We start from the raw sequence: 21,803 nt of genomic DNA on the forward strand, positions 1-21,803 counted from the left end.
TTACGCGAGCGAGTACTGTCGCACGCTAATATCCCAACCTTGATATGCTTATTTTTATTCGCCCCGTACCTCTATCGGATAGTGCAATCCCCAGTCATCACCTCACTATGTCCACATGTACTCTGTCGTCATGCTGTTCCCATCGGTATCTCATCTCACGCAGTAAGAGCTCGGCAAGAGGGACGCCCCTAGCCACAAACGGCCCAGATGGTCCAGAAATCAGATGCGCTTTCCGCGTATGAGTCCTCCTCGCGGTCTCCAATATGTAGGGACTCGAATCGGGAGAAGACCATGTAGTCCCTGATCACGAGCACTCGATGCATATGTTGATTCCGCTCGTAGCTAAGCAAGTGCAACCCCCGAGTCAATTACACGTTTAGAACGCACTTTGTGAATGTATCGTCATCCACACAGATACGCGGTCAGTTCCCCGAAACGTCATGCAACCATATTAAAAGCCCTTGCCGTAGTCGTTTGAATCGTAGAAGGTCTGCAGCCTCGTGGCGATCGAATCCAGAGCAGCAAGCCACTTGTCGAGCTCCTCGTCGAGTTTCTCCTGAGGGACTGGAGGCCCGCCTGCAGGATCCGCGGCGAGCTTATCGAAGAACGCTGCCCGGTATGGGCAAGCCTTCATCGCCACCTAGAAAAGAGGTGAAGGCGAGATCGATCGGGGACACACAGACGAGAACATACGGCAAAGACACCCTTAACCACGAAGTTGTGATACTTCTTCAGGGTCGCGCTGTACGATTCGCTGAAAGCGGTAGAGAGCTCTGTCGATTTGTTGGCCTGGGCAATTTGCAGGGCCTTGCACGTGAATGCGAGGCCTCGGAGGAGCCAGAGCAGGCCCTCGGTCGCGGTGCGCTTCTTCTCGCCCTTCTCGTTCTCCACAAGCAGCTCGAGGGTTCCAGACTGGTCGGGCACGGCGTCGTACCGCGCGCGGACTTTCTACAGGAGAGTTCCCATCAGTAATCAGCGGTACGACCCCACGGGGGCTATATGTTACCGCAATGTTGCTCTTCAGGTCGTTCTGCACAGCAGCGAAAGCGGCAGAGCCAAGGAGATCTAGGATACGTCAGCGATGGATCCGCTGTACACGCACGAGCACACGTACCAAATAGGTTAACTACTCCCTGAGCAGCCTCGAGGAAAGTGATGGTGTCGACGCCAGCGTCGGTGACAGGAACGTCCGTAAAAGACTACATGTCGTGTGAGAGATTGCGGTGGTTAACTGATATGCATAAAATTACTTTGACAGTCTCAAAATAAGGGGCCATTGTTCGTGAATAACAGTGTAGTGGAAAGAGGTCGTTGAAGGAGATGGAAGAGGTGCACTGCTGGCGGTGATGGCTGTGCTGGCGTTCCCAGTAATTGTTTTAGCTTCCAAATCGCAAGCGATCTAATCTGATGCTCTGGTTAAGCGATATCTGCGAGATTCTATATGTGGACGTAGCTCAAAGGCTGATTAGATTCAGATATTACGACCCCGTCTTCATCCCCCTTCTCGAAAAATGCCACACGCTGACTCTGCTTTTGTACCTCAAGGGCTCGACAAGATACAGTTCTGGAAACATGTGTATGAGCAGCTGGTTGCGCTGCTGGACGGCCAGAAGTCTTGGGTGCGTAGATCGCGCAGCTCTCGCCCTCCAGCCTGCACAGTGCATGCCTTGTAGGTCACCAACCTCGCGAACACCTCGTCGTTAATTTACAACTCTTTGCTCGCATATCCGAAGCACTTCGGAGATAAGGAAAGAATGGTCAACTGGGCAGGTAAGCGGCAACATGCTAGCGATATCATAGACAAGCTGAACAGTCTCCTAGGATTTTATCTTCACTCCTCATTATTCCCCTCTCCAAAGATAGCCTCGAAAGAGAGCGCATCGGACCCTGCATCTAACGACATACTTTTGCTTGGCCCATTCTGCGGCAAGCCTGCCTGCCAGTTCATCAATGTGACTCCGGGAAAGTCACGAGGTGTCTGCGCGGACGCCTTCATGCAACGCAAAACCACCCTGGTCACCGACGTCGATGCTTACCCTGGCCACATTGCTTGCGACGGCGAGACCAAGAGCGAGATTGTGTGCCCTTTGGTGCTGCGACGTGAAGAAGGGGACGTTGCTCTTGGTGTTCTCGACCTCGATTGCCTCGCATTGGCCGGATTCACAGAAGAAGACAGGACTGGTCTCGAGAAGATTGCAGAGCTTATCGTAGAAGCTTGTAATTGGTAGTACGAGGCATAACGAGTACAAGAAGACATGTAAGGATACCCGCATCATGCTTGCTGCTGCTCTCTTTGCCAAGCGAGAAACTCTTCGTGGAGTTTCGTCTGAGCATCCCACTCTTTCTTGACGTTCTTCGCTTTGTTTTTACTAAGCTCCTTACCCTCGCTGTCCGTAAGCGGCAGGCCGTCCTCGTTCCAGTTGGTGTACGTCCCCTCGGGGACATGAGGCGGCTTGAACATTTCCTGAGGGGGAGTACGACCCTTCTCCAGCTTCTTCAGCCGTTTCTGCCGCTCAGCCTCCACCGCGGCAGCCTTGCGAGCAGCTTTTTCCTGTTCCTGAGCCCGCTTCTCATCACGGGCCTTGATGAGCTCCGCAGGCGGGACGAGCTTCACGAGAGCCTTGCCGTCTGTTGCAATGAGTCAAACGCGTGCGAAGGCAGTTGGAGAACAAGAATCACCTTCTTGGTCGTCAAGTGCTACGCCAAGCGGCACGAGGTCAACGTCCCTGAGCTTGTCGCAGAGTGCCAGTATGTCCCTGAGCGCGGTGTCCCCTCTCGCAATGGCCACCTTGCGGACGCCATCCCTGAACGAGGACAAAGTCCTGAGGTAGGGGATCAAGATTTCCTCCCGCTGAATTAGACCGAATGAATTGGTTTGTGATCGTTCACGTTATGCAGCTCGGACGACTTACGTTGACATTTGCTTCCCCTGAGACATCCTGTCCCCAGCCGATCTCTGTAGACTCGCCTTCGCCCAGCCCAAACATCCGGAGCATCTGTCCTATCCAACGTGCGACCCTTTCCACAACGGAAATCTCGAGATTTGCGCCACGTGAATTGATGTATACGTTAGTCCGTGACACCAAGTCTCGGAGCACATTCAAGGCATCCGGTGTGTTGAACGAGTCGCAAAGCGCAGCATGGAAGCTCGCCTGGCCTTCATGGAATCTGGAGATATACTGTTTCAGAATCACGCAAATGCAGGGTCTGATGCTGTTCATACTTGGCTGTGAGCTCTTTTTCGAGGTCATTGAAGCGATGTGCGCTATCCAACCGGGGTCCCTCGGCCTGTGCCTGGCTCATGAGAGCCTTCACGACTGTAAAGAAGTTCTGTGAACCTAGCAGTCAGCGAGAACACTATGAACACGAGTTTGAGGCTCTTTACGTTGAAGGACGCTTCTATGTTCCGAACCTCTCCCACCATCAGAGACTCCGAGAAGTCGATCTTTGCATTCCAGAATTGTGTCAAGAATGCAAGACGGAGCTGACGCGCAGTATACTTCTGCAGGATCTCCTGTAGGCACGGGGATGAGTCAGATAATGCCGCGTACCTAAAATTCGGGTAACTCACATCGATGGTGATGAAGTTCTTCAGGGATTTGCTCATCTTCAGTCCTTCGATGTGCAGATGGCCGGTATGCAGGAAATAGTTGACCCACGATGAGCAGTTATGATACGCCTGAGGAACGTGTCAGCAAACATGGGATGACCGCCACGCGAGCCGGACACATCTTCGCCAGGTGAGAACGCACCTCAGACTGAGCCATCTCATTATCATGGTGGGGAAATGCGAGATCGCTACCACCGGAGTGGATGTCCATATTGTCACCTAAGATAGCAGACGCCATAACTGAACATTCGATGTGCCAGCCAGGTCGCCCAGGACCCCATGGCGAGGGCCAAGAGGGTTCACCGGGCTTGGATGCTTTCCACAGGGCGAAATCTGCAGCCGAACGACGGCCTGTCGCAGCGGAGAGCGCCCCTGCAACGGCTCGATGAGTATCGCTCAGTGGAGTCACACTTGTCTGGGAAACTTACCTTCGCCCTCTTCCAGGAGCTCTCTATTGCCCTTGCTCCATGGTTCGAGCTTCGCGTAGTCATGATTCTCCGCACTGTCAAAGGCCCATGTATCGAAATACACGCTTCCATCGACAACATAACCGTAACCGTTCTTGATGATGCCTTCCACGAAAGAGACGATCTCCGGTACGTATTCAGTTACGCGTGTGAGCATATCCGGATCCCTGACCCGAAGTCGGCGCATGTCCTTGAAGAATTGGTCTTCCCAATAAGCGGCCAGCGAACGAAAGATGGAGTGGTCTTTGACGGTGGAGCCTTGCTGTGAAATGTGAGTTACATTATTAGCTTGTCTGTGAGAGGCTGACCTCCTTATCTAGTGTCAGGGCGAGTATATCTCGGGATTCATCCACCAACGCCTGAGCAGTCTCTTCTCCCGCCTGCCCATTTTGGAGAGCCTGGCGAGAATTTTGGATGGCGTTATACGCTTTGTTCTGCCAGAGATTGGTCAGATATTCACATACACATTGACGCTGCACGTACAGCGGCCGTGAACTGCATTTCGAATTTTTCGTCACGCTTCAAACACTCGAGCTTCCAAGATTTGTCCTCGCTCTGGAAACGGGAGACAAGATGTGGCCACGTATCTTGCTCGCTTCCTGATGCAGGCCGTTCGCTCTCGGGAAGACCCTTCGCGACCTTCGCATGGACATAGCTCGTCCAGGATGTCAATACAATATCCAGCAGGCCGGGCGTAAGGGTCTTTTGTTGCTGTCTAAATCGCTCAATGAGATGATTCTGGCGGGCTCTGATAATGATCTTGCACACGGAGTATCATAAGTAGCACGCATTGGAGATCACTCGAGTTGCGCACCTTGTCGTCAATGTCAGTGATGTTCATGACAAAATGGACACCATAGCCAAAGTAATCTGTCATTATCCTCCGCAGAACATCTTGCGTAACATAATTTCTGACGAGTCATCAAGTAATGGACGTCGCAGATCGACTCACGACTCACCTCGCATGTCCCATATGCGAAGCATCGTACACCGTGGGCCCGCAATTATACCACTTCACGAGGCGTTCATTGGTAGGGACAAATTCCGTCTAAAACTGGTGTCACAGCATGTGGTCGATTTTAATTGGAGGAGACTAGCCTTGGTGCGGGTGAGCGAGTTATACACTCTGAGGACGGGCTCTTCGACCTTGCGCTCAGGCAATCTCCACGGGGGCTGTTGTACCGCCATCCTTGCGACCTTTAACTGAGAAAAATTCGTGCAAAGTCTAACAGAAATTGGGGTAATGCGAGGGGTAAGCAAGAGGTAGCGACAGGGAGAGAGCATGCGGCTAATTATCACAACTGACTCTTGCTACAACTTCTGATCGAGGATTGCGAACGTGGCAGAGATAAGATAAGATGGGGCTGGGGCCAGATAGATGACTAAGCAGAGCAGGTTTTCACATGCTGTTAGGGCGCATCGATCGAGCGCATCATTGCTAAACACAGAAACGTCGGTGCGGCGATCCTTCCGAGCGACCGGATTCTTCGTGCCACAATCTTGGACCACTCTCGCGATGAGCGTATCGCGCACACCCTAATCTTGCAGTATCGACCATGGTTTTTGATATTCTCGAAGCACTTCAGCACCAATCCGAACTCTTAGACTCGCTCTACGATCAAAATCTCAAAGCAGCAAGGCAGCTTCAATCCACCCTGGAGCATAAGATACTACCCGGTCTCGTGGATGAGGAGGGGTTGGATGAGGCTGACGTAGAGTATGCCGTACAGTGGTTGTATGATATCCGTACGTCGCACTACCCTTGACGGCGCAAATTGAAATAGACCAAATGCTATAGCGTCCATCTTTCGCATCCTAAAGGTAATGTTGCGCTGCCATTCTCGTCAACTTGGAGTAATGGCTGTCCCAGAGACAGAAATTTACTGCCTCTCTTGCTCTCGAGGCACTGCGAACCACGCTGCTGTGGCGTTTACGAACACTGCCTCCGTTGGCCTGCAAGCCTCCATTGCCATGCTTCACATGTTTGCCCTCGCATGCCCACGATCCTTTCGGACATCCGATCGTCGTCATACAGACTGCCAAAGTCCTGTCAGGTGCAGAAGATTTGAAAGCACTGTCTGCCCATACGAGCGAGCTCATGCGGCTGCACCTCGTCGAACTGAACAAGGCGCGGCACAGCTCCGTAAGAGGCGCGCGTCCGATTCTGCAATACGTCGCGCTGCTCGACATCGGGGGTATGTCTCTCAGCGGCTGGGTACGTACACATGAAATTTTGAGGGTAACAATTGTCTGACTGCTGTGCCAAAAAGCAATTTATCGACTTGATGAATTGGCACGTCGTGGAACTATTGCCTCGGTATCCCGGGATGCTAGCGGCAGGTACGGCACATAAACCTGCACCGCTCAATAGGCTCATGTCCACTAGTCTTCATCCTAAATTATTCCTGGACGCACTCGGGGTTTTGGAGTATTGCAAAGTCAGTACCTCCGCGTCTCCCTGTCTGCCCCTCGCGCGTTCCGTGACTAGACATCCCTGACCGCATGTCACAGGAGAATCCTGCCCAAGCACTCGCTGCAGAAAATCTTTTTCGTCACTGCCCCACAGCTGCGACAGCTTCTGTCACCGGCTAATTTGCCCAAAGGTGCACATCGTTCCTGCCCATCCAATGTTTTACAGTCAACTGACGGCATTGCCTGTCAGACTATGGTGGCGACCTGCCGCTTATCGCCGAGATGCCCAGCCCGCTAGAGCAGTACGTTGCCAGCCCGCCTGCAGCTAGTGACTCTCCGGGCGCGCACTGCGCCGAGTATCCTCTTACGGGTAGCATGGTGGACCCTGAGGCGACCAGCCCGGAAGCTACCGCGCCTATACGCACGGTGCTCTCGTCAACCTCGCTGCTGAACCCTTTCTTTGGATATCCAGCCGTGTATGATGCCGCCGCCACGCCTTCGCTGCGCCATGGCAGACGACGAAAGCGGGATCTGGTTCACACCCTTGTCCGTCTCTGGTGGGCACGTTGGGGTGCTCGCGCGGTCTTGATGCTCGTACTGCTTTTGCTGCTACTCGTTGCACGAAGGTGGCGCATACAGTTGCGTGTGATATTCGACCGGCGTCGGCCGACTGTGCTTCCCGTGCGCGCGTTCCTGCCATGGTTCCGTAATGTCTTTTGGCGCACTTACCCACGGGCCGCACTGTATCTCACTCGCGCACATGCGGAGGTGATTGTTCCTAGGCATACATAGATACTGTAATAATAATACGCGCCAGGTTGAATGTAATCAATGGAGCCGATGTCCCATTCAATGCTGTGGATATGCATACAGCCAGTGAAATCCAGGGTACAAGTGTTCTTGGCAGGATATCGTAAAAGGTTGTCATAAGAAATATTCAGGCAGCTGCGGTTACGGCTTGAGTAATGCTCCATGTACGAACACAGCGGACAATACGAACCTTGCCTCCCACACTCTGCTGGGCCTGGTGGGTCGGGCCGTCCCGCTCATTTTCAGGGGCGGCCTGAAAAACGTTAAAAAACCGTTCCCCATCTGGGCGCACCTCAAGGATGCTAGCCGAGTTCCCGCAACGGTAGCAATAATTCGGTGCCGACCATACAGTCGAGAGGTGGTTATCAAACAGCGAGGAGAAACCTTCCATACATAGCTGATGCGCGCGAAGAATGTGCGACATGCTGTTGGTTTCCAGGAACTTGTATACAACCCCGGAGCCGAACGTGTAGCCCGCACCCCTGCAAACTGAATTAACGACCGGGTTGTCAAGCGGGATTATGGCTGCCTACCTAGGTGATATTGCGAAGTCTTCTTTCTCCGCATCAGGGTCAGACCACACCAGGTCAGCCATCGGGCCTTCGTGTGGTATCTCTGGCACCAAGGTGGGTCAAGTTTTCTACCATGACGATATATGTGCGCGTACCTCGGAATCTATCAACGACCTTAATTTGATCTACTGAATGTATGGATGGTGAGAGGCCTGTAGAGATACGCTTAGTGTTGTCTCTAGGGCACAGAAGGAAAGACATACACACCACCGTGCACACAAAAGATCTTGTCGTCAATCACGACAGATAGTGTGAGGAAGTCAAACATATCCGTGAAGTACGTCCACACATGCGAAGATCCGTACTTCCGGACGCATTCCGTGTAGAAGCCATATGTCTGCAGCAGAGAAGAGATGAGCATGGTGTGACCATGATCCCCAATGCATCTGCCCGACCTGAGTGACTGCTCGAGATTCATGGTTTCCCCTGATCAACTGGACACGATCTGGATATCGCAGTTTCAGGCATGTCAAGAGCGATATTGTTTCCACGCTAAAGAGGCCTCGGTCGACATAATCCCCTAAACAAGCAGAACCAAATAAGCTTGTCTAGGCGGCGAAATGGAAGTGTTACGTACCCAGGAAGAGGTAATTTGTATTGGGTGCATATCCTCCTATCCGGAAAATCTCAATGAGGTCGTAAAACTGTCTTGAATGACTGCTCAGAAATCTTGCTCTGCTGTCCCTGGGGGCTGTACTCACCCATGTATGTCACCGACCACCGTGACTGGCGCGCTGACATGTACAACGTTAGATTCCCGCATGAGGACCTCTTTTGTTTTCTCGCATATCTCGCGCAGTAAAGCCTCATGCAGGAGCTGTTTCCGCAGGAGCTGTTGAATGCAGGCGTCAAGGTCGAAGGGTGCCATGACAGTTCAGGAATAAAGAGTAAGAGTTACACAAGCTCACAAATCCGACTCACGCAGTACTGATCTGTTTGTTATTATTTGGCATCAAAGTCGTGTGACGTAGAGAAGCGCTTAAGCTTTCGCTTGTGTGGTCGCCTCGATGTCCTTCGCCTCAGGTCCTAGTCCCGAGCAGCCTTCCTAAGAACCCTACGACATTCGGAGACCTTTCAGGGTCACCCTGAGACGAAGTGTGGGCCCCTTCGCGAAGCTTAGCACTCCCGGTGGAAGAGTACAGGTTCGTCTAGCTTTCGCGAATCTTGAGAACATCACAATACTAGGCCTGCTACCCACGATCATGCTTCTACGTCGGTGCTGAGAAACACGGGTACTATCCCCTTGGAGCTTCAGGCGTCCTAGGCGCGTCTGTCCTGGACATGATCGTCAAATACATCATTTTCTCCCCGACGAAGGCGTGCGTTTCCCGTCACATCGGTAAAATGGTGTCGTACCCACGATTCCGGAGGATGAGTGGACCCTTGGGCCTCAACGTGTAATGCGGTCTTACCGCATGGAGGCTGCTGTATTCGCTGGTTGACAGTTCCACCGACCTTGTCCTCTCAAAGTATCGCCAACCCTGGGCGTTCGATGGCTCTTCCGCGTGAGTTTCTCTGTCGCCTGTGCTGGACCTGATGGCCTGAAGGCTAGCATGGTATGACCATCTGGTCTCAGTCTCGGGGTCAAAAACTGAGCTCATCTTCCCTGATGGCGGCAAGGCAGTCCGCTATTGTGGATGCTGAAAAAGTATGTCGCGTATCCCGCGCGCCAACAGTCGACGTCCTGTATCGCTCGTTCGCATCGCTTGTCTGGTGCATTCATTTCATACGAAGATCGTTCAGCTGGTCAGGAGTCGTTCGACTTCTCGAACTTTAGCCTGGTTTCGGTGCATGTGAGGCGTGCAGTATCAATCATGACGTTCATTAGACTCGCGGAATCCACCGGCGCAGTCTCAGTCTGAACTTGTCACCGGAGTGCTCTGAGTAGAGGAACCTCCGATGCAGGCCTGACGTACAGTGCTTGATCTGTCATACGATTTATGATCAGCGACCAAAGACGTATGAACGCCGTACGGCATTCATATATCCGTTGCCTTAGACAAAAATGTGAAGGGTCATCAATTCATCATTTTCACGAAGGCTCATCGGTCCAGAGAATTGGTGGAAGTTGGAGGAGCGAGTAAAAGGCTGGGCAACGACCTCGGCATACCAGTTTCATCTCATTAGGTTATGTTAGCTGTGTTCTGGTGCACGGATGCAGTGTTTTGGCCATCCTAGCTTGTGACGCCGGCTATCCCCGGTGCTAACCGAGGAGGCGAGTTAAACCTTTCTTGTGAGTAGTCCCGCCTCCAACCAGGCTTTTGCAGATGTTGCCAACCGCGGCATCAGCTCACGCTAGACAGTTCCATGTTCTGGAGGTGTTCCCCGCGGACCATCGTCTCCCTCGTCCGTTTCCGTCGAGTGAATATCCAACTCAGTGTCGCCCATCACATTTCTGTCCCGGAGCGCCTCTCTCGGTGCGATGTGACAGAGGACCTTGTTAGCCTAAATTGTTCTAATGTCGTCGTCGGCACTCTCGTTCCAACAGCCTGACGCTCGGAATTGTGATTCGTGATTCGACAATTCGTCCGCAGCGGGGCTGGTCGATTGGTCCGACTCTGGAGCGCTGCCTCTCGGGACATGCTGCACGCAAACAGCATGACAGCTCGAATGGTCGAAAGGTATAAATGCGCTCCGCCGCAATTGTATGTCGCCAACCAAATCCGACTGCACCACTCGTCCCGACGCCGCTTACCATGGATCCTAACCAGCACTTCTATCAACAACATCAGCAGCAGTCCAATGCTCGCTCGCTCGCGTCCACGACGGACTCGCGTTACCAGGACCCACGGTACCAGCAGTACCCTCAGTCCGGCCAGGCAGTAAGCTACGCCCAGCAGCAGGGACAGGTCTACGGTCAGGGTGCTCAGTCGAATCTGTACTACCAGAACAACCCGAGGGGCATTTCCGGCCAGGCGATCCCATCAAGTCCACCATATCCCGGTGCAGTTCGTGCGTATTGTCTGTTTCATCTACAGCGAATGAAGCTCATATCTCATCAGCACAAATGGCATACGCCGGTGGCCATGCCGGGGCTTCCCCTGAAGCCCTTGGCTATCCATCACACAACCAGACGCCACTCCCGCGTTCGCAGTCGGCGGCAGCAGGGTCTGCGTACCCCCGCGCGTCTTCATATGCCTCTCAGCACCCGCCGTCGTCGTCGTACTCTTCGCAGTATTTCCCGACGCCTGCGCAATCCGTCCAGCTGCCGCATGGCCAATACCACGCGTCGCCGTCGCCCACGCACTACGCCCCACCCGCGTCTCCGGAGATCGAGCGGTTCGCGTGCGAGAAGTGCGACAAGACGTTCTCGCGTGCACACGATCGCAAGCGGCATTACGAGTCACAGCACTCGACGCACCCGTACTTGCATCGTTGCCGCTTCTGCACTAAAGAGTTCAGTCGTGCAGACTCGCTCAAGCGTCATGTAGACAACGGATGCGAGAAGGATCCATCATTCCAGCCCGAGTAGAGCTTGTGCGGCCAGATGTTCTTCTCGCCCCTTTTTTCTTTGCAGTCCGCGGCATTTGAGTTTGAGCGGGTTCTCAATGACATATTGTAGGAATACTCACTAAGCCCCATTTGTCTTGTCGCCGCTTTCCATATGTATACAGCTTTGCGTCCGCTTTGATAGGTCCGTGTACTTTAGCTCCTCCTAGACCCAAATATTGTTCATATGACAAATTTATTACGTCGTCCCGCGCTGTACCCAGTTGAGTTTTCCATTTGCCCTAAGTGACTCGCGATTGCCTAGTGTACTCTCCCAGCCGCGCGCCCCGTTGATGATCAGTCTCGGCACACGCAGTAATATGATCTTGGAGACGCAGAGAAGGCGTTGGTCTTGCCAATGTCGCGAGCACTGGTGTCGTGCATGTTGACCAGAGAGCGAACGGGCGCTCGCCAGCTCGTTCTCAGATCGTCACGACCTTCCCATCAGCCAGGTATCATCGTCACTTTCGATTACGCCAGACGAGCTCCAAACGCAAGCCCCGATTTTATCTCGATGCGCCCCAACGTTCCCGATTGTGTTTGTGTGATGAGAGCTCCTACGGGAGATGGGCAAGCGGATGTCAATAACCGGCAATAAAATCGGCGTCCACAACTCCTGCTCATCGGTCGCTGCGCCTGCTGTTGGGATCCGCCACATCACGACGTTAGCCGATTGTCTGGATAGACCTGGGCTTTAATCAAGGACCTACACACCTTCTGCCGGCGGACACGAATCAAATTATCTCTTAGCGCGGTGGGCCGGCGTGTCGGGCTCCTCGGATGAAGCAAATGTGCATCTTGCTTTGTGACGGCGTTATGACACAGCGGTCATGTCCTGAGGATTACCTGCCCTGTCTACTCTGCTTAGCGGCCCGCTCAACATTCCGAGGGTTGTGCTTGCTGTAGCGTCCCAGGTTTCGGTAATGGCGAAGTCCCGCTGTGCTATCGCAGACCCACATGTACTCCTAGAACTCCGCAATGAGCATGAGTACGAATGCCTCACAAGCAGGGAAGAGAAACCACTTACGCGAGACGCTTCTCGCACGAGAATCTGCGACTGGAGCGGAGTGCGCCAAAGGTCGTACGGCGCAGCGATGCAGTTGGAGCGAAAGAGAGCCGTCTAGAGGGTTCAGACAGCTCTCCCGTGTGCGACAACAACGGAAAATAGTCTCTCACCGGCTCCGCTGCGGTTATTGACAAGGCACAGAACGACAAAAGGCCGCGCGAGGATAGGCCAGGAGAAGTCTTCCTAGCGAGCCTGTCACCTTCGGGATCCGAAGACACTGCGAAGTCATGCAGTCCGCTTTCCATATGATCCCTCCTTTCGGGTGCCTCTGTCTAGGTCCCCAAGCGAGCAGAGGGGCCATGAGAACAAACGGCCAATCCGTCGTCGGGTAGTTCGGGACGAGCAGCGCGTGCTCGAGGTGGTCTCCACTCTATATTCACAGGCGTAGCACGCGACTCCCAGGGCTGTCAGAAAAGTCTTCGAGCCTCATGTGGTCTGTCGGGGGCGCACAAGGATGCTAGTTAGCGCAACAACGATGGCTGACCACGCTGGCAGGCTTACGTTGGATTTCTGCAGAGCACGGCTGACCGGGGTTTAACCATCCGGACAGGGCTGCCAGGATGAATGCGAAAGGCCCCATTTAGTATCATGCGTGAGAGAAGTTTTCTGCATGCTCCGCCTTACTTCTTGATCGTCGGGAATTACGCAGGAACACTGAAGCATCGCTTAGAGGATCAAATCGACTGCTATGAAAACCTACATGCGAGATTGGCTAATGGAAAGCTTGTAGCAAGGCCGTTCGTATGCTGGCGATAAAGTGCACGTCCCTCGAATGCTATCTGAGTTTACACAACATGCGGAGGAGCAAAAGCTTGCGACGGAGTCAGCCGCGGTTCTTTCAGTGACGCGGATGATTATGGCAAGTTTCAATTAGCGACGCGATCTACGCTCGGACGAATAAATAACAACAAACATACATTAGGGGGACAGCCCGTACATGAACCACTGTGAACGAAGCATTGATAAAAGCGAAACAGCATGAGAAGAGCGCAGTTATTCATCGTCTGAAGCTTCATCTTCGTCATCACTGCGCTTTTCCAAGCCTTCGATCTCAACACCGCCGGCCTTACCATCTCCGCCATCGTTCCCCTCCGTCCCCTCATTCTCTTCGCGCGTCTTCTTCATCTTCTCTATTACCTTGTCCGCGCGATTGAATATACCGCCCGTCGGTGCTCCGCATGCTGCGCACTTTGGTGTCTTCGCAAAGCGCTTAATCGCACACGCAGAGTCGAAGAAGTGGCCACAGCGAGTGACTACGGGATCCGTAAATGGCTTTCGGCAGATGAGACATGCAAATGGGATGTCTTCATCGCTTGAGTCATCGTCGGACTCGTCGTCCACTTGCCGCTGAGGGTCCGCGGCGAGCTTGTCGAGCTGCCAACCAGCGAGATCTAGAGCAAATAGAGTTAACGATCCCGTCGGGTCACCACAGCAGAGGTAATACGTACATGTTCCACGATCATGCAAGAATTTGCAAGTGTCGCCGAACCCGCAATACCCCGTCTCTAAATAACAAATTAGCGAATGAAGCTCGGATAGTAGAGGCTAGAACGCACCCTTGTAGTCTTTGCAGACGTCAGGCTGGTAGTCGACAATGGTGACCGTACGTATCGTGCTGCCACTCGCTCGTTGTGGTCCGACACGCATCGCCTTTGGCACCTCCTTGTTCTTCTGTACGTGCTTCTGATATGCTTTCTGCCCTCGGTACAAGCCATCGTCTGGTGCTTCCTCATCATCACTGTCCGACTTTTTCTGCTTCTTTTTTAGCAACTCCTCTGCCTCATCGCCTGCCAGAATCTCGAGTGCTGCATTAACATGAGAGCCTGCCGCGGTGTACTTCACGTCAGGCCCTTCGCGCTCGAGCTCCGCAGTCTCGTCTTCTCCCTCCTGTCGCTGTGATACCGTACGCTTCGTACCTGCGCTGAGCAGGTTACCGGCCTGTTTCCTGGAGGGCAGTATGACCTCGGACTTCGACGAAGACGGGACGGCTACTGTCATTTTGTTTGCTGGCGGCGATGCAGAGCGTTTCCGGTTTGTTGTGGGCCTACTCTTGCCCTTCTTCTTGAAGAAGGGTACCTTGATCTCTGTGCCTGCGTTCTCCATGCTATGCGTCGTGTACGGTAAACGAGGATATGATTAGAGTGAGAAGTGAACCGCGGTATGCGCACCAGCTTCTGGCGGGATATGTGATTATAAGTCCTCGAATTAGTAATCGACTTATCGCTTACTCAGCCATGTGCCCTGCAAAAAGTAAAACGTGCAGCTCACGTAACCCTTTCAGGTATCGCTGCTTTTGGAGAGCATTGTCATTACGTCTGCACAGTTTTTTTTATCCCTATACTCGCTCTGAATGCTCAGTGTAGCGTAACTTAGAAATATTTGTGTGGGCGGGACTATCGGGCGCCTATTTATATGATGACATCGTTGATCGACCTCCTAGTGATCTGCGGGCGTCAACTACAATTCCGTCCTACAATTTCTCCCCGGTTTCTCGTTTATTTCTCGCGTGGAGGACGTTTGGCACGATGGACACCAACACTCCAAAGGGAAACGTTTTCATTCAGTGGCTCAAATCTCAGAGAGCCGCTGTTGACGAAACCGCGATGGGTATCGCCGACATACCGGGATACGGACGCGGTATAGTTGCTCTGCGGGACTTGCCAGTAAGTCTGTCGGCCTTCGTTCTACACGTATAAGTGTTAAACAAAACCTCATTTTTTGCCATTAGAAAGAGCACACCTTGTTCACCATTCCTCGAAATCTCGTCCTGTCGATGCGCACATCGTCCCTTCCTCAAAAATTTGGCCAGGCAGCCTGGAAAAAGTTCGGTTTGCACCAAGGCTGGATTGGCCTCATCCTCTGCATGCTTTGGGAGGAGGCTCAAGGAGTGTCTTCAAAGTGGCATGGATTCTTCCGTATGCTCTCCTAGCCCGACAGACCGCGGTGCTCGTGCTAAACGGTCCCGTAGCTATCCTTCCTGACGGCTTTGACACCCCGATGTTCTGGGACGACGCCGACCTCGAAGAGCTGAAGGGGACAGCCGTGGTAGGTGTGTTCGTCGTTCCCTGTGCCTCATGAACACTGACTGAGCTGCCATTTGTTGTAGATAAGATTGGCAAGGACGATGCCGAAAACAACTTCAAGACCAAACTTCTGCCTGCTGTAGAGGTCTGTATCGGCCGCATGTGTGGTGGGAACAATGCTGACACGACAATAGAGCCGTCCGGACCTCTTCCCCCCGGACACCGTTGCTACGACCTACACGCTTGAGCGTCACCATTTAATGGGCAGCCGCATCCTCTCTCGTAGCTTCCATGTCCTCCGGTGGAAAGCCTATGGCGAACAGCCGGATGAAGAAGCTGAGATAGGCGAGGCCGATGCAAGCTCGGTGTTGAATGTGGATGTTGCGGCTTCTGAGAGCAGTGTCATGGACATTGACGCGTCGAATGACGAGGTCGAGAATACCACCGCAGAAGCGGCCGATAGTGCTGGACATGAGGCGGAAAACGGCAAAGACGATGATGATGATGATGACAGATACGAAGACCCTGCCGATGTCGCAATGGTCCCGATGGCAGACATGTTGAATGGCCGGTTTAATACTGAGACAGTAAGGCGCCCATTTCTGCTGTGGATATCGACTGAGGCATGCGGCAGGCTAGGCTATTTTACGACGACGAGCATGTCCTACGGATGATGACTGTTCATGAGATCAAGGCCGGCGAGCAAATTGTACGTGCAACGCATGGACAAATTCCATCCTGATCGATCTAACTCTCATGGTGTTCCGCAGTGGAACACGTACGGAGACCCGCCGAATTCGGATCTTCTCAGACGTTATGGCTTTATTGACGTGACCAAACTGGAGTCTCCGCTATCCGGCGCAGGCAACCCTGCGGACATCGTCGAGATACCTGCAAACCTTGTCGTAGAAGCGGCGACCAAACACACGACGTCCAAGACTCAGGATCGTGTAGATTGGTGGCTGGAAGAGGCGGAGGACGAGTACGTCTCATATCGTTCCGCTTCTATTCTTCTTTAACTGATCGTCCCTGCAGCGTCTTCGTTGTAGGTACTGATTGCGAGCTTCCGCCGGAAATGGTCTCCCTTGCCCGCCTGCTTTTGCAGCCGAAGGCCGAGTGGGAAAAGACTAAAGCTAAGGGCAAAGTTCCTAAGCCTACTATGGATACGACCATTGCAGCAATCGCCATGGACGTTCTCCAGAGTCGTTTGAAAGAGTACCCAACTTCCGTCGAGGTGAGCGAGTCAACAAAAAGCCTCAGCGTTTGGTCTCACGGCGGACGTAGGAAGATGAGAGGCTCCTCGCCGACGAATCCCAGCTTGGCTTCAACCGAAAAATGGCTGTGACTGTCCGACTTGGTGAAAAGCGCATACTTGCTGGTACGCTTAGAGAGCTGCAGATCAAGTTTAGCAAGGAAGCCAGCAAGCGAAAGCGTGGCACGGACGGTGCGGCCGGCAAGGGCAAAAAAGCACGGCAGTGATTGTGTAAACTTATCGTTCTGCTGCGTCTCAGACTTAAAGCATCGTTAAGTTTGAGGTTTTGTGTGGCGTAATTGCGATGACACAGTGTCGGCTGGCTCGTGCGTGGGAATATCCTCCATGAGGCGTGTTGCTGAGTTTGAATCGGAGTTTGACGAGACCTCGGTTTGCTTGCGATACCAACCTTGTATAAAACGCTCACCGCCCCTTCCCACTCCCCAGCGTCGGGCCCTTCGCCTCCGTAGCAGAAAGTGAGAGTCGTCGCAGTCGTCCCACGCTTCCCCGAAACCGTCGAGGAACGTCATGTCCAATAAAATAGTGGTGAGCTACTCACCGACCATGGTGTCGAGCTATTCGAGAGCATGTCGCTGAGTATATTGTGTGCCGTGTTCCTCCCAAATCCAAAACTTGCCATCGTCAACGTGTTACCGTCGACCACACATGGCTTTTGCATACGGACGTTAGCCTTCTATCTACCGAGCGGTCATTGACGATGTGATCGCCGGTATTAAGTCCGAGTTCGATGAGTACGGCGTCAGCGAGGAGGTCCTCGCCGAACTCCAGCATGTAAGCAGCACTGGGGCTCCCTGCTGCCTGTGTACTTTTATCGTTACTCACTGTTGTTATAGAAATGGGAAGCGAAAGTGATTGCGTCCCATGTCGCGGAGTTTGAGACACCGCCGCAGCAGCCACAAGCCGTTCCCCCACACAACCCGTCGCATCCCTCTGTCCAGGCTCATGGAGCCCACCATCCGCATGCACCTCCCCATCATGCATATCCGCCACATCCTATGCATCCCCAATATTATCCGTATCCGCACCCGGCCCCGCCGCCTCCGCCGGGAGGACCGCAAATAAAGACCGAGCCTATTGATCCTCGCTTTGTGCTCAGCGGACCCAGCATACCGCCTCCCCCTCCTCCGCCGTATAATGTGCAGTCTTTGCCAGGTCCACAGATCCCCCCTCAACCTCCAAGACCTGGTGGACAGGTCATGTCTTTCCCTGCTCCCCCGGCACCGACTGCTAGGTATCAAGCCCCACCGGCTCAGCCCGTCAAGAATGGCGCAACAAATGGTCGGATTCCCCAAACAGATGGTCCCTCCGCGGCTGGCCCTAGTCGCATTCCACAGGCAGACGGCCCATCGTCGTCTTCGGAGTCGGGATCAGCATCGCCGCCACCAGCTACATACGCACCCCGTGGCTCTGCGCATCCTAGTTTGCCGCAGCCGATGCAATCGCGTGCAGACCAAGAAGATGACGACGAGGCCATCAACAGCGATCTAGACGACTCGGATTCTGAGGGCGAGCGGGACGACCCTACGGGTGGTGCGGAAACCGATATTGTTTTCTGTACATATGATAAGGTACGCCTTATATGCGTCGATCATGCTTTTGTCCGCTAACAATTGGACCAGGTGGCTCGCGTCAAAAACAAATGGAAGTGTATTCTCAAGGACGGCATGATCCATGTCAATGGGAAGGATTATCTGTTTGCGAAATGCACCGGGTATGTCTTACCGGCCGTACTTATGATGTGGCGCTAACGCTCGGGGTAGAGAATTTGAGTGGTAGCCGACAGCCACAGGCAAGGACTCTTCGAAGTCTCAATGATCGCTTCTGTCAGCTTCCGCCCTCTTGTTCTATACATGTCAACACTCCACTTATCTTATGTTACACATGCCATGTCCCCCATCTCTGCTTGTCGTATCTAAAGTCGCTATCCTACAAGTCATATCACTCTACGTGTCCTGTCCGATGGCCACATGTAACAACACACTCACATATCACAATATACAGATCTCGCCACTGGAATAGGCCGCTGGCGTGACTTACAGCAGCAGAGGTAGGGTATATGAATTAGCCATGCAAAATGAAGGTCGAAAGCAAACTGGTGACGAAAGCACTGTGCTACTGTACAAAGGTGTAGATTACTTCAGACGTCCGAAGTACAATTTCTCGTTAGGTTGATGACACAGACGTACCGCTACATTCATCCGATACGCATACACAGTCCCGCATTCGAATGTCCAATCATACAGCATCTTAGTGTTTGTGCTCCTCAAACGGGTTTTCCACGTAGTCAAGTTCATCCTCGTCGTCTTCGCTCACGCTTGCTTCTCGAGCGATGGCGTTAGCACCTGATGCTTGCGGTGTGAGCAACGACACGGGACGCTTCGGCAGCAGACCGAATTTCGCTGGAGAGGCTGTCAGTAGAAGAACCGTGAGGAGAGGGCCAGGCAAGACATGCCGGGATTGAGCGGACTGCCGCTCTGAGTCGGTGGCGGCCGAAGTATGTCGCTTGGTGGGGTCGTCACTCTGGGTATTGTCGGCTCAGGCTCAGGCTCAGTAGGAGCAGCTGGGGGTGGTATGGGGCTGTTTGCGACGGACGTGTTCGTTGACGGGGTGGCTAGGTGATCCAACGAGTCTGAGATACCTGGGTTAGCCCGCGTTCACAGAGAGGCATTGTGAGTGGCGCACCGAGGTCGTATCCCCTGATTTCGGCCTTGGGTTGCTCCGCGAGAGGCTTCTCCTCCGACCTGCGCCCGCGCCGTGAGATCTGCTGCCAGCCGTCCTCCTCACCGAGGTCGGGGGAGTCGCCTGGGGCGACAGTGTAGTAGTGCGCGTACGCCTGGCTCGCGGCGTGCCGGTCGACAGGCTGCTGCGTCTCGTGGTAGTAATTCGGGAGGCTCGCGGCGCCGGGCGACGGTTGCTTCTGCGTGGGGGTAGAGCCCCAGGACGGCGGGGGATGTTGTGGCTCCTGCTGCTGTTGCTGCTGGGTGTTCGGACGGGACTGCTGATACTCGTTGATCTTAGCCTTTGCACGGGAGACGATGGAGCTGAAGGTTCGCTTTCCGCCTGGGTGGAGACGATCAGAATGAGTGTATCGACGAATGAGGTGTATGAAGAACTTACTCTCTGCCATCTGGTTCAAAGTTTCCTTGATCTCGTTGAGATCTGGTCCCCCTCCAGAGTTCTGTGGAGATTGTCCTTGGGCCTGCGGCGCCTGATCCTGCTGCGTCTGATCCTGCTGCGTCTGACTGTTGCGGCGCCGCGACCAGCTCTGGCCCCTGGTGCGTTGCTGGCTTTCTGCATGAGCACGGTCGTCCTCTAGCTGAAGCTGCCGTGCAAGGGCCTCATCGAGTTCGAGCGATGACGGCTGTTCTGGGTGTGTTGTTGTACTCTATGGCCATTTGAGTACGCGGGTGCTACGGATAGTGGACGGTGACGTACCTGATGATGTGTCGCCGGGACGTAGGACGGGTCGCTCATCCCAAGAAGCAAGTCGATAGCGGCATCCTGGTCCCCAGAGACAGACTCGAGCACTGTCTGTAGTACGGCGTCGTCAAAGTCGGGGAACATGCTCTTTAACTGCGCGACGGCCGGATTTGCAGGCTCATTAGCGTGCTCCTGAGCTTGCGGCGGAGACCGTTCCTGGTCGTGGTGCTCGGCCTGCTCATCGTATGGCTCAAGAGTATCCATTGTCGGCTGTATGGCGGTGTGAAGATGGTTGCGTGGAGGGAAAGAGGTAAGTAGCTGCTTTGCATAAGTAAGCTGCGGCACTGCGGCGATCGCCGCGCTCATGTCGTCGCGTTACGGGCGCTCCTCCCTCGCGCTTCTGAACACCGTCCTCCTCGTCCCCCAGCGCATCTGCCAGGTCAGACTGTGATTGCGCCGGCATGTTCTTCATTGTGAGTTTACCAAGATAAATTACTTATCTTCGTTTTGAAAGATTGCCTCACTTCACTAGAAAGAACTCACGCACACGATCCTCCTCCATCCATCCTACTTTGGGCCGCGGATGCTCCAGTACCTCGAGTCGAAACTCTATGCCGATGTCGAGGGAACATGTTCTGGACAATTTGGATACATCATTGCGGTCGTAACTATTCTGAATATTGGCGAAGGCATGGTGCTGCCAGGAAGTGGACAGGCGGAGTTCATTACGCGGTACCGAGCCATTGTGTTCAAACCGTTTAAGGGTGAGGTGGTGGATGGTGTTGTGAATAACGTCAACAAGGTACGTCACGACCTGTAGCACTTGAGTACACATCGTCAACGCCTTCCCTGCTTTGTAGATGGGCTTCTTCGCGGACGTCGGACCGCTAACTGTCTTCGTGTCTCACCAAGTGTGTACATCTCGTTCGAAAACGTTTCAACCCAGACAAATCTCACATGTTTAGCTCATACATCCCGACATGAAATTCGACCCCAATTCAAATCCACCTTCGTTTGCTTCGGACGAGCAGGTACGTGGCTTATCCTACGGGTGGAGCGCTGGATACCTTGACTTCGCTGCCCATTCTAGATTATCGAGAAGAACACGAAGGTCCGACTGAAAATTGTGGGAACCCGTGTGGATGCGACGGAAATTGTGCGTTGCGTTATATATACATTCCATTACGAAACACTGAGACTTGTTCGCAGTTCGCTATTGGGACAATAAAAGAAGACCACCTGGGTGTTATTGAATGATGCCTCAGCTCCTCTCGTGTTCACTCACTTGCATACTTTGCTTTCGAAACCTACAATTGCTGTGTATCATTGTGTATTTTCAAATGCTATCGACTGCGCGAGCGCGCTCCACTCCATTTGTTGCTCCACGTCTTGGTGCCACAGCATCCATTGACCCACAGTCTCACTGTTGGCTGTGGCTCTTCCCCTGATAAGCCGCCTTTCTCCTTGATAGTGCTCCACTGACGTCTAACCCAGTGAAGAACTTATAAGGAAGACGGGGGCTCACCTTACTCACCAACTCGTCTGCGAACCCTTACCAGCACATCTATATCTTTAGCGGCTAATCAACGAGCATAGTATGCATCTCTACTCTTCTGCGGCTAATTGAGTCTCACCGTCTTACTAGATGCCGCTGTTCAAAT

At 53.4% G+C, this 21,803-nt stretch overlaps 10 protein-coding genes across 10 annotated transcripts; 5 read left to right on the forward strand and 5 right to left on the reverse strand.

Annotated features, from left to right (window-relative positions):
* Positions 1 to 300: 300 nt before the first annotated feature.
* PHACADRAFT_258755 (uncharacterized protein) lies at positions 301 to 1,303 on the reverse strand. Its single transcript, XM_007397347.1, has 5 exons — positions 1,251 to 1,303; positions 1,115 to 1,199; positions 1,007 to 1,065; positions 694 to 948; positions 301 to 640 (listed from the first exon to the last, which is right to left on the reverse strand). The coding sequence occupies exons 1-5, from the start codon at positions 1,275 to 1,277 to the stop codon at positions 452 to 454; spliced, it is 615 nt and encodes a 204-aa protein (XP_007397409.1). The 5' UTR covers positions 1,278 to 1,303; the 3' UTR covers positions 301 to 451.
* A 205-nt stretch (positions 1,304 to 1,508) lies between these two features.
* On the reverse strand, positions 1,509 to 5,197 carry PHACADRAFT_258757 (uncharacterized protein). Its single transcript, XM_007397348.1, has 14 exons — positions 5,037 to 5,197; positions 4,892 to 4,988; positions 4,561 to 4,836; positions 4,386 to 4,511; positions 4,039 to 4,339; positions 3,753 to 3,982; positions 3,572 to 3,679; positions 3,386 to 3,514; positions 3,224 to 3,330; positions 2,913 to 3,168; positions 2,680 to 2,851; positions 1,822 to 2,628; positions 1,674 to 1,770; positions 1,509 to 1,619 (listed from the first exon to the last, which is right to left on the reverse strand). Exons 2-12 carry the CDS (start codon positions 4,952 to 4,954, stop codon positions 2,273 to 2,275), a joined length of 2,124 nt encoding a protein of 707 aa, XP_007397410.1. The 5' UTR covers positions 4,955 to 4,988; positions 5,037 to 5,197; the 3' UTR covers positions 1,509 to 1,619; positions 1,674 to 1,770; positions 1,822 to 2,272.
* A 389-nt stretch (positions 5,198 to 5,586) lies between these two features.
* On the forward strand, positions 5,587 to 7,448 carry PHACADRAFT_124083 (uncharacterized protein). Its single transcript, XM_007397349.1, has 7 exons — positions 5,587 to 5,823; positions 5,876 to 5,898; positions 5,948 to 6,292; positions 6,348 to 6,417; positions 6,464 to 6,515; positions 6,589 to 6,680; positions 6,740 to 7,448. The coding sequence occupies exons 1-7, from the start codon at positions 5,634 to 5,636 to the stop codon at positions 7,279 to 7,281; spliced, it is 1,314 nt and encodes a 437-aa protein (XP_007397411.1). The 5' UTR covers positions 5,587 to 5,633; the 3' UTR covers positions 7,282 to 7,448.
* Positions 7,414 to 8,750, reverse strand: PHACADRAFT_146960 (uncharacterized protein; the record flags this gene model as incomplete). The annotated part of the gene is made up of 8 exons (XM_007397350.1): positions 8,573 to 8,750; positions 8,449 to 8,519; positions 8,267 to 8,391; positions 8,079 to 8,208; positions 7,967 to 8,023; positions 7,833 to 7,914; positions 7,490 to 7,781; positions 7,414 to 7,434 (listed from the first exon to the last, which is right to left on the reverse strand). The coding sequence occupies exons 1-8, from the start codon at positions 8,737 to 8,739 to the stop codon at positions 7,414 to 7,416; spliced, it is 945 nt and encodes a 314-aa protein (XP_007397412.1). The 5' UTR covers positions 8,740 to 8,750.
* A 2,088-nt stretch (positions 8,751 to 10,838) lies between these two features.
* Positions 10,839 to 12,828, forward strand: PHACADRAFT_258764 (uncharacterized protein). The gene is made up of 3 exons (XM_007397351.1): positions 10,839 to 11,999; positions 12,075 to 12,325; positions 12,388 to 12,828. Exon 1 carries the CDS (start codon positions 10,879 to 10,881, stop codon positions 11,341 to 11,343), a length of 465 nt encoding a protein of 154 aa, XP_007397413.1. The 5' UTR covers positions 10,839 to 10,878; the 3' UTR covers positions 11,344 to 11,999; positions 12,075 to 12,325; positions 12,388 to 12,828.
* Positions 12,829 to 12,956: 128 nt separating this feature from the next.
* On the reverse strand, positions 12,957 to 14,464 carry PHACADRAFT_258765 (uncharacterized protein; the record flags this gene model as incomplete). Its single annotated transcript, XM_007397352.1, has 4 exons — positions 13,983 to 14,464; positions 13,875 to 13,931; positions 13,344 to 13,817; positions 12,957 to 13,261 (listed from the first exon to the last, which is right to left on the reverse strand). Coding segments are annotated over exons 1-3 (893 nt in total), but the record flags the coding sequence as incomplete, so codon positions are not given.
* A 487-nt stretch (positions 14,465 to 14,951) lies between these two features.
* PHACADRAFT_97093 (uncharacterized protein) lies at positions 14,952 to 16,928 on the forward strand (the record flags this gene model as incomplete). Its single annotated transcript, XM_007397353.1, has 9 exons — positions 14,952 to 15,089; positions 15,155 to 15,341; positions 15,395 to 15,475; positions 15,533 to 15,594; positions 15,644 to 16,036; positions 16,084 to 16,158; positions 16,220 to 16,431; positions 16,485 to 16,683; positions 16,734 to 16,928. 9 exons carry the CDS (start codon positions 14,952 to 14,954, stop codon positions 16,926 to 16,928), a joined length of 1,542 nt encoding a protein of 513 aa, XP_007397415.1.
* A 976-nt stretch (positions 16,929 to 17,904) lies between these two features.
* Positions 17,905 to 18,729, forward strand: PHACADRAFT_258769 (uncharacterized protein). The gene is made up of 3 exons (XM_007397354.1): positions 17,905 to 18,290; positions 18,342 to 18,433; positions 18,483 to 18,729. The coding sequence occupies exons 1-3, from the start codon at positions 17,919 to 17,921 to the stop codon at positions 18,496 to 18,498; spliced, it is 480 nt and encodes a 159-aa protein (XP_007397416.1). The 5' UTR covers positions 17,905 to 17,918; the 3' UTR covers positions 18,499 to 18,729.
* A 57-nt stretch (positions 18,730 to 18,786) lies between these two features.
* PHACADRAFT_258770 (uncharacterized protein) lies at positions 18,787 to 20,413 on the reverse strand. Its single transcript, XM_007397355.1, has 5 exons — positions 20,158 to 20,413; positions 19,840 to 20,107; positions 19,405 to 19,782; positions 19,175 to 19,351; positions 18,787 to 19,121 (listed from the first exon to the last, which is right to left on the reverse strand). The coding sequence occupies exons 1-5, from the start codon at positions 20,404 to 20,406 to the stop codon at positions 18,970 to 18,972; spliced, it is 1,224 nt and encodes a 407-aa protein (XP_007397417.1). The 5' UTR covers positions 20,407 to 20,413; the 3' UTR covers positions 18,787 to 18,969.
* A 134-nt stretch (positions 20,414 to 20,547) lies between these two features.
* PHACADRAFT_175251 (uncharacterized protein) lies at positions 20,548 to 21,752 on the forward strand. The gene is made up of 6 exons (XM_007397356.1): positions 20,548 to 20,615; positions 20,675 to 20,944; positions 21,003 to 21,053; positions 21,108 to 21,173; positions 21,233 to 21,298; positions 21,352 to 21,752. The coding sequence occupies exons 1-6, from the start codon at positions 20,604 to 20,606 to the stop codon at positions 21,397 to 21,399; spliced, it is 513 nt and encodes a 170-aa protein (XP_007397418.1). The 5' UTR covers positions 20,548 to 20,603; the 3' UTR covers positions 21,400 to 21,752.
* Positions 21,753 to 21,803: the final 51 nt, after the last annotated feature.

This window comes from Phanerochaete carnosa, assembly GCF_000300595.1.
Source record: "Phanerochaete carnosa HHB-10118-sp unplaced genomic scaffold PHACAscaffold_6, whole genome shotgun sequence".
Lineage (NCBI taxonomy): Eukaryota > Fungi > Basidiomycota > Agaricomycetes > Polyporales > Phanerochaetaceae > Phanerochaete > Phanerochaete carnosa.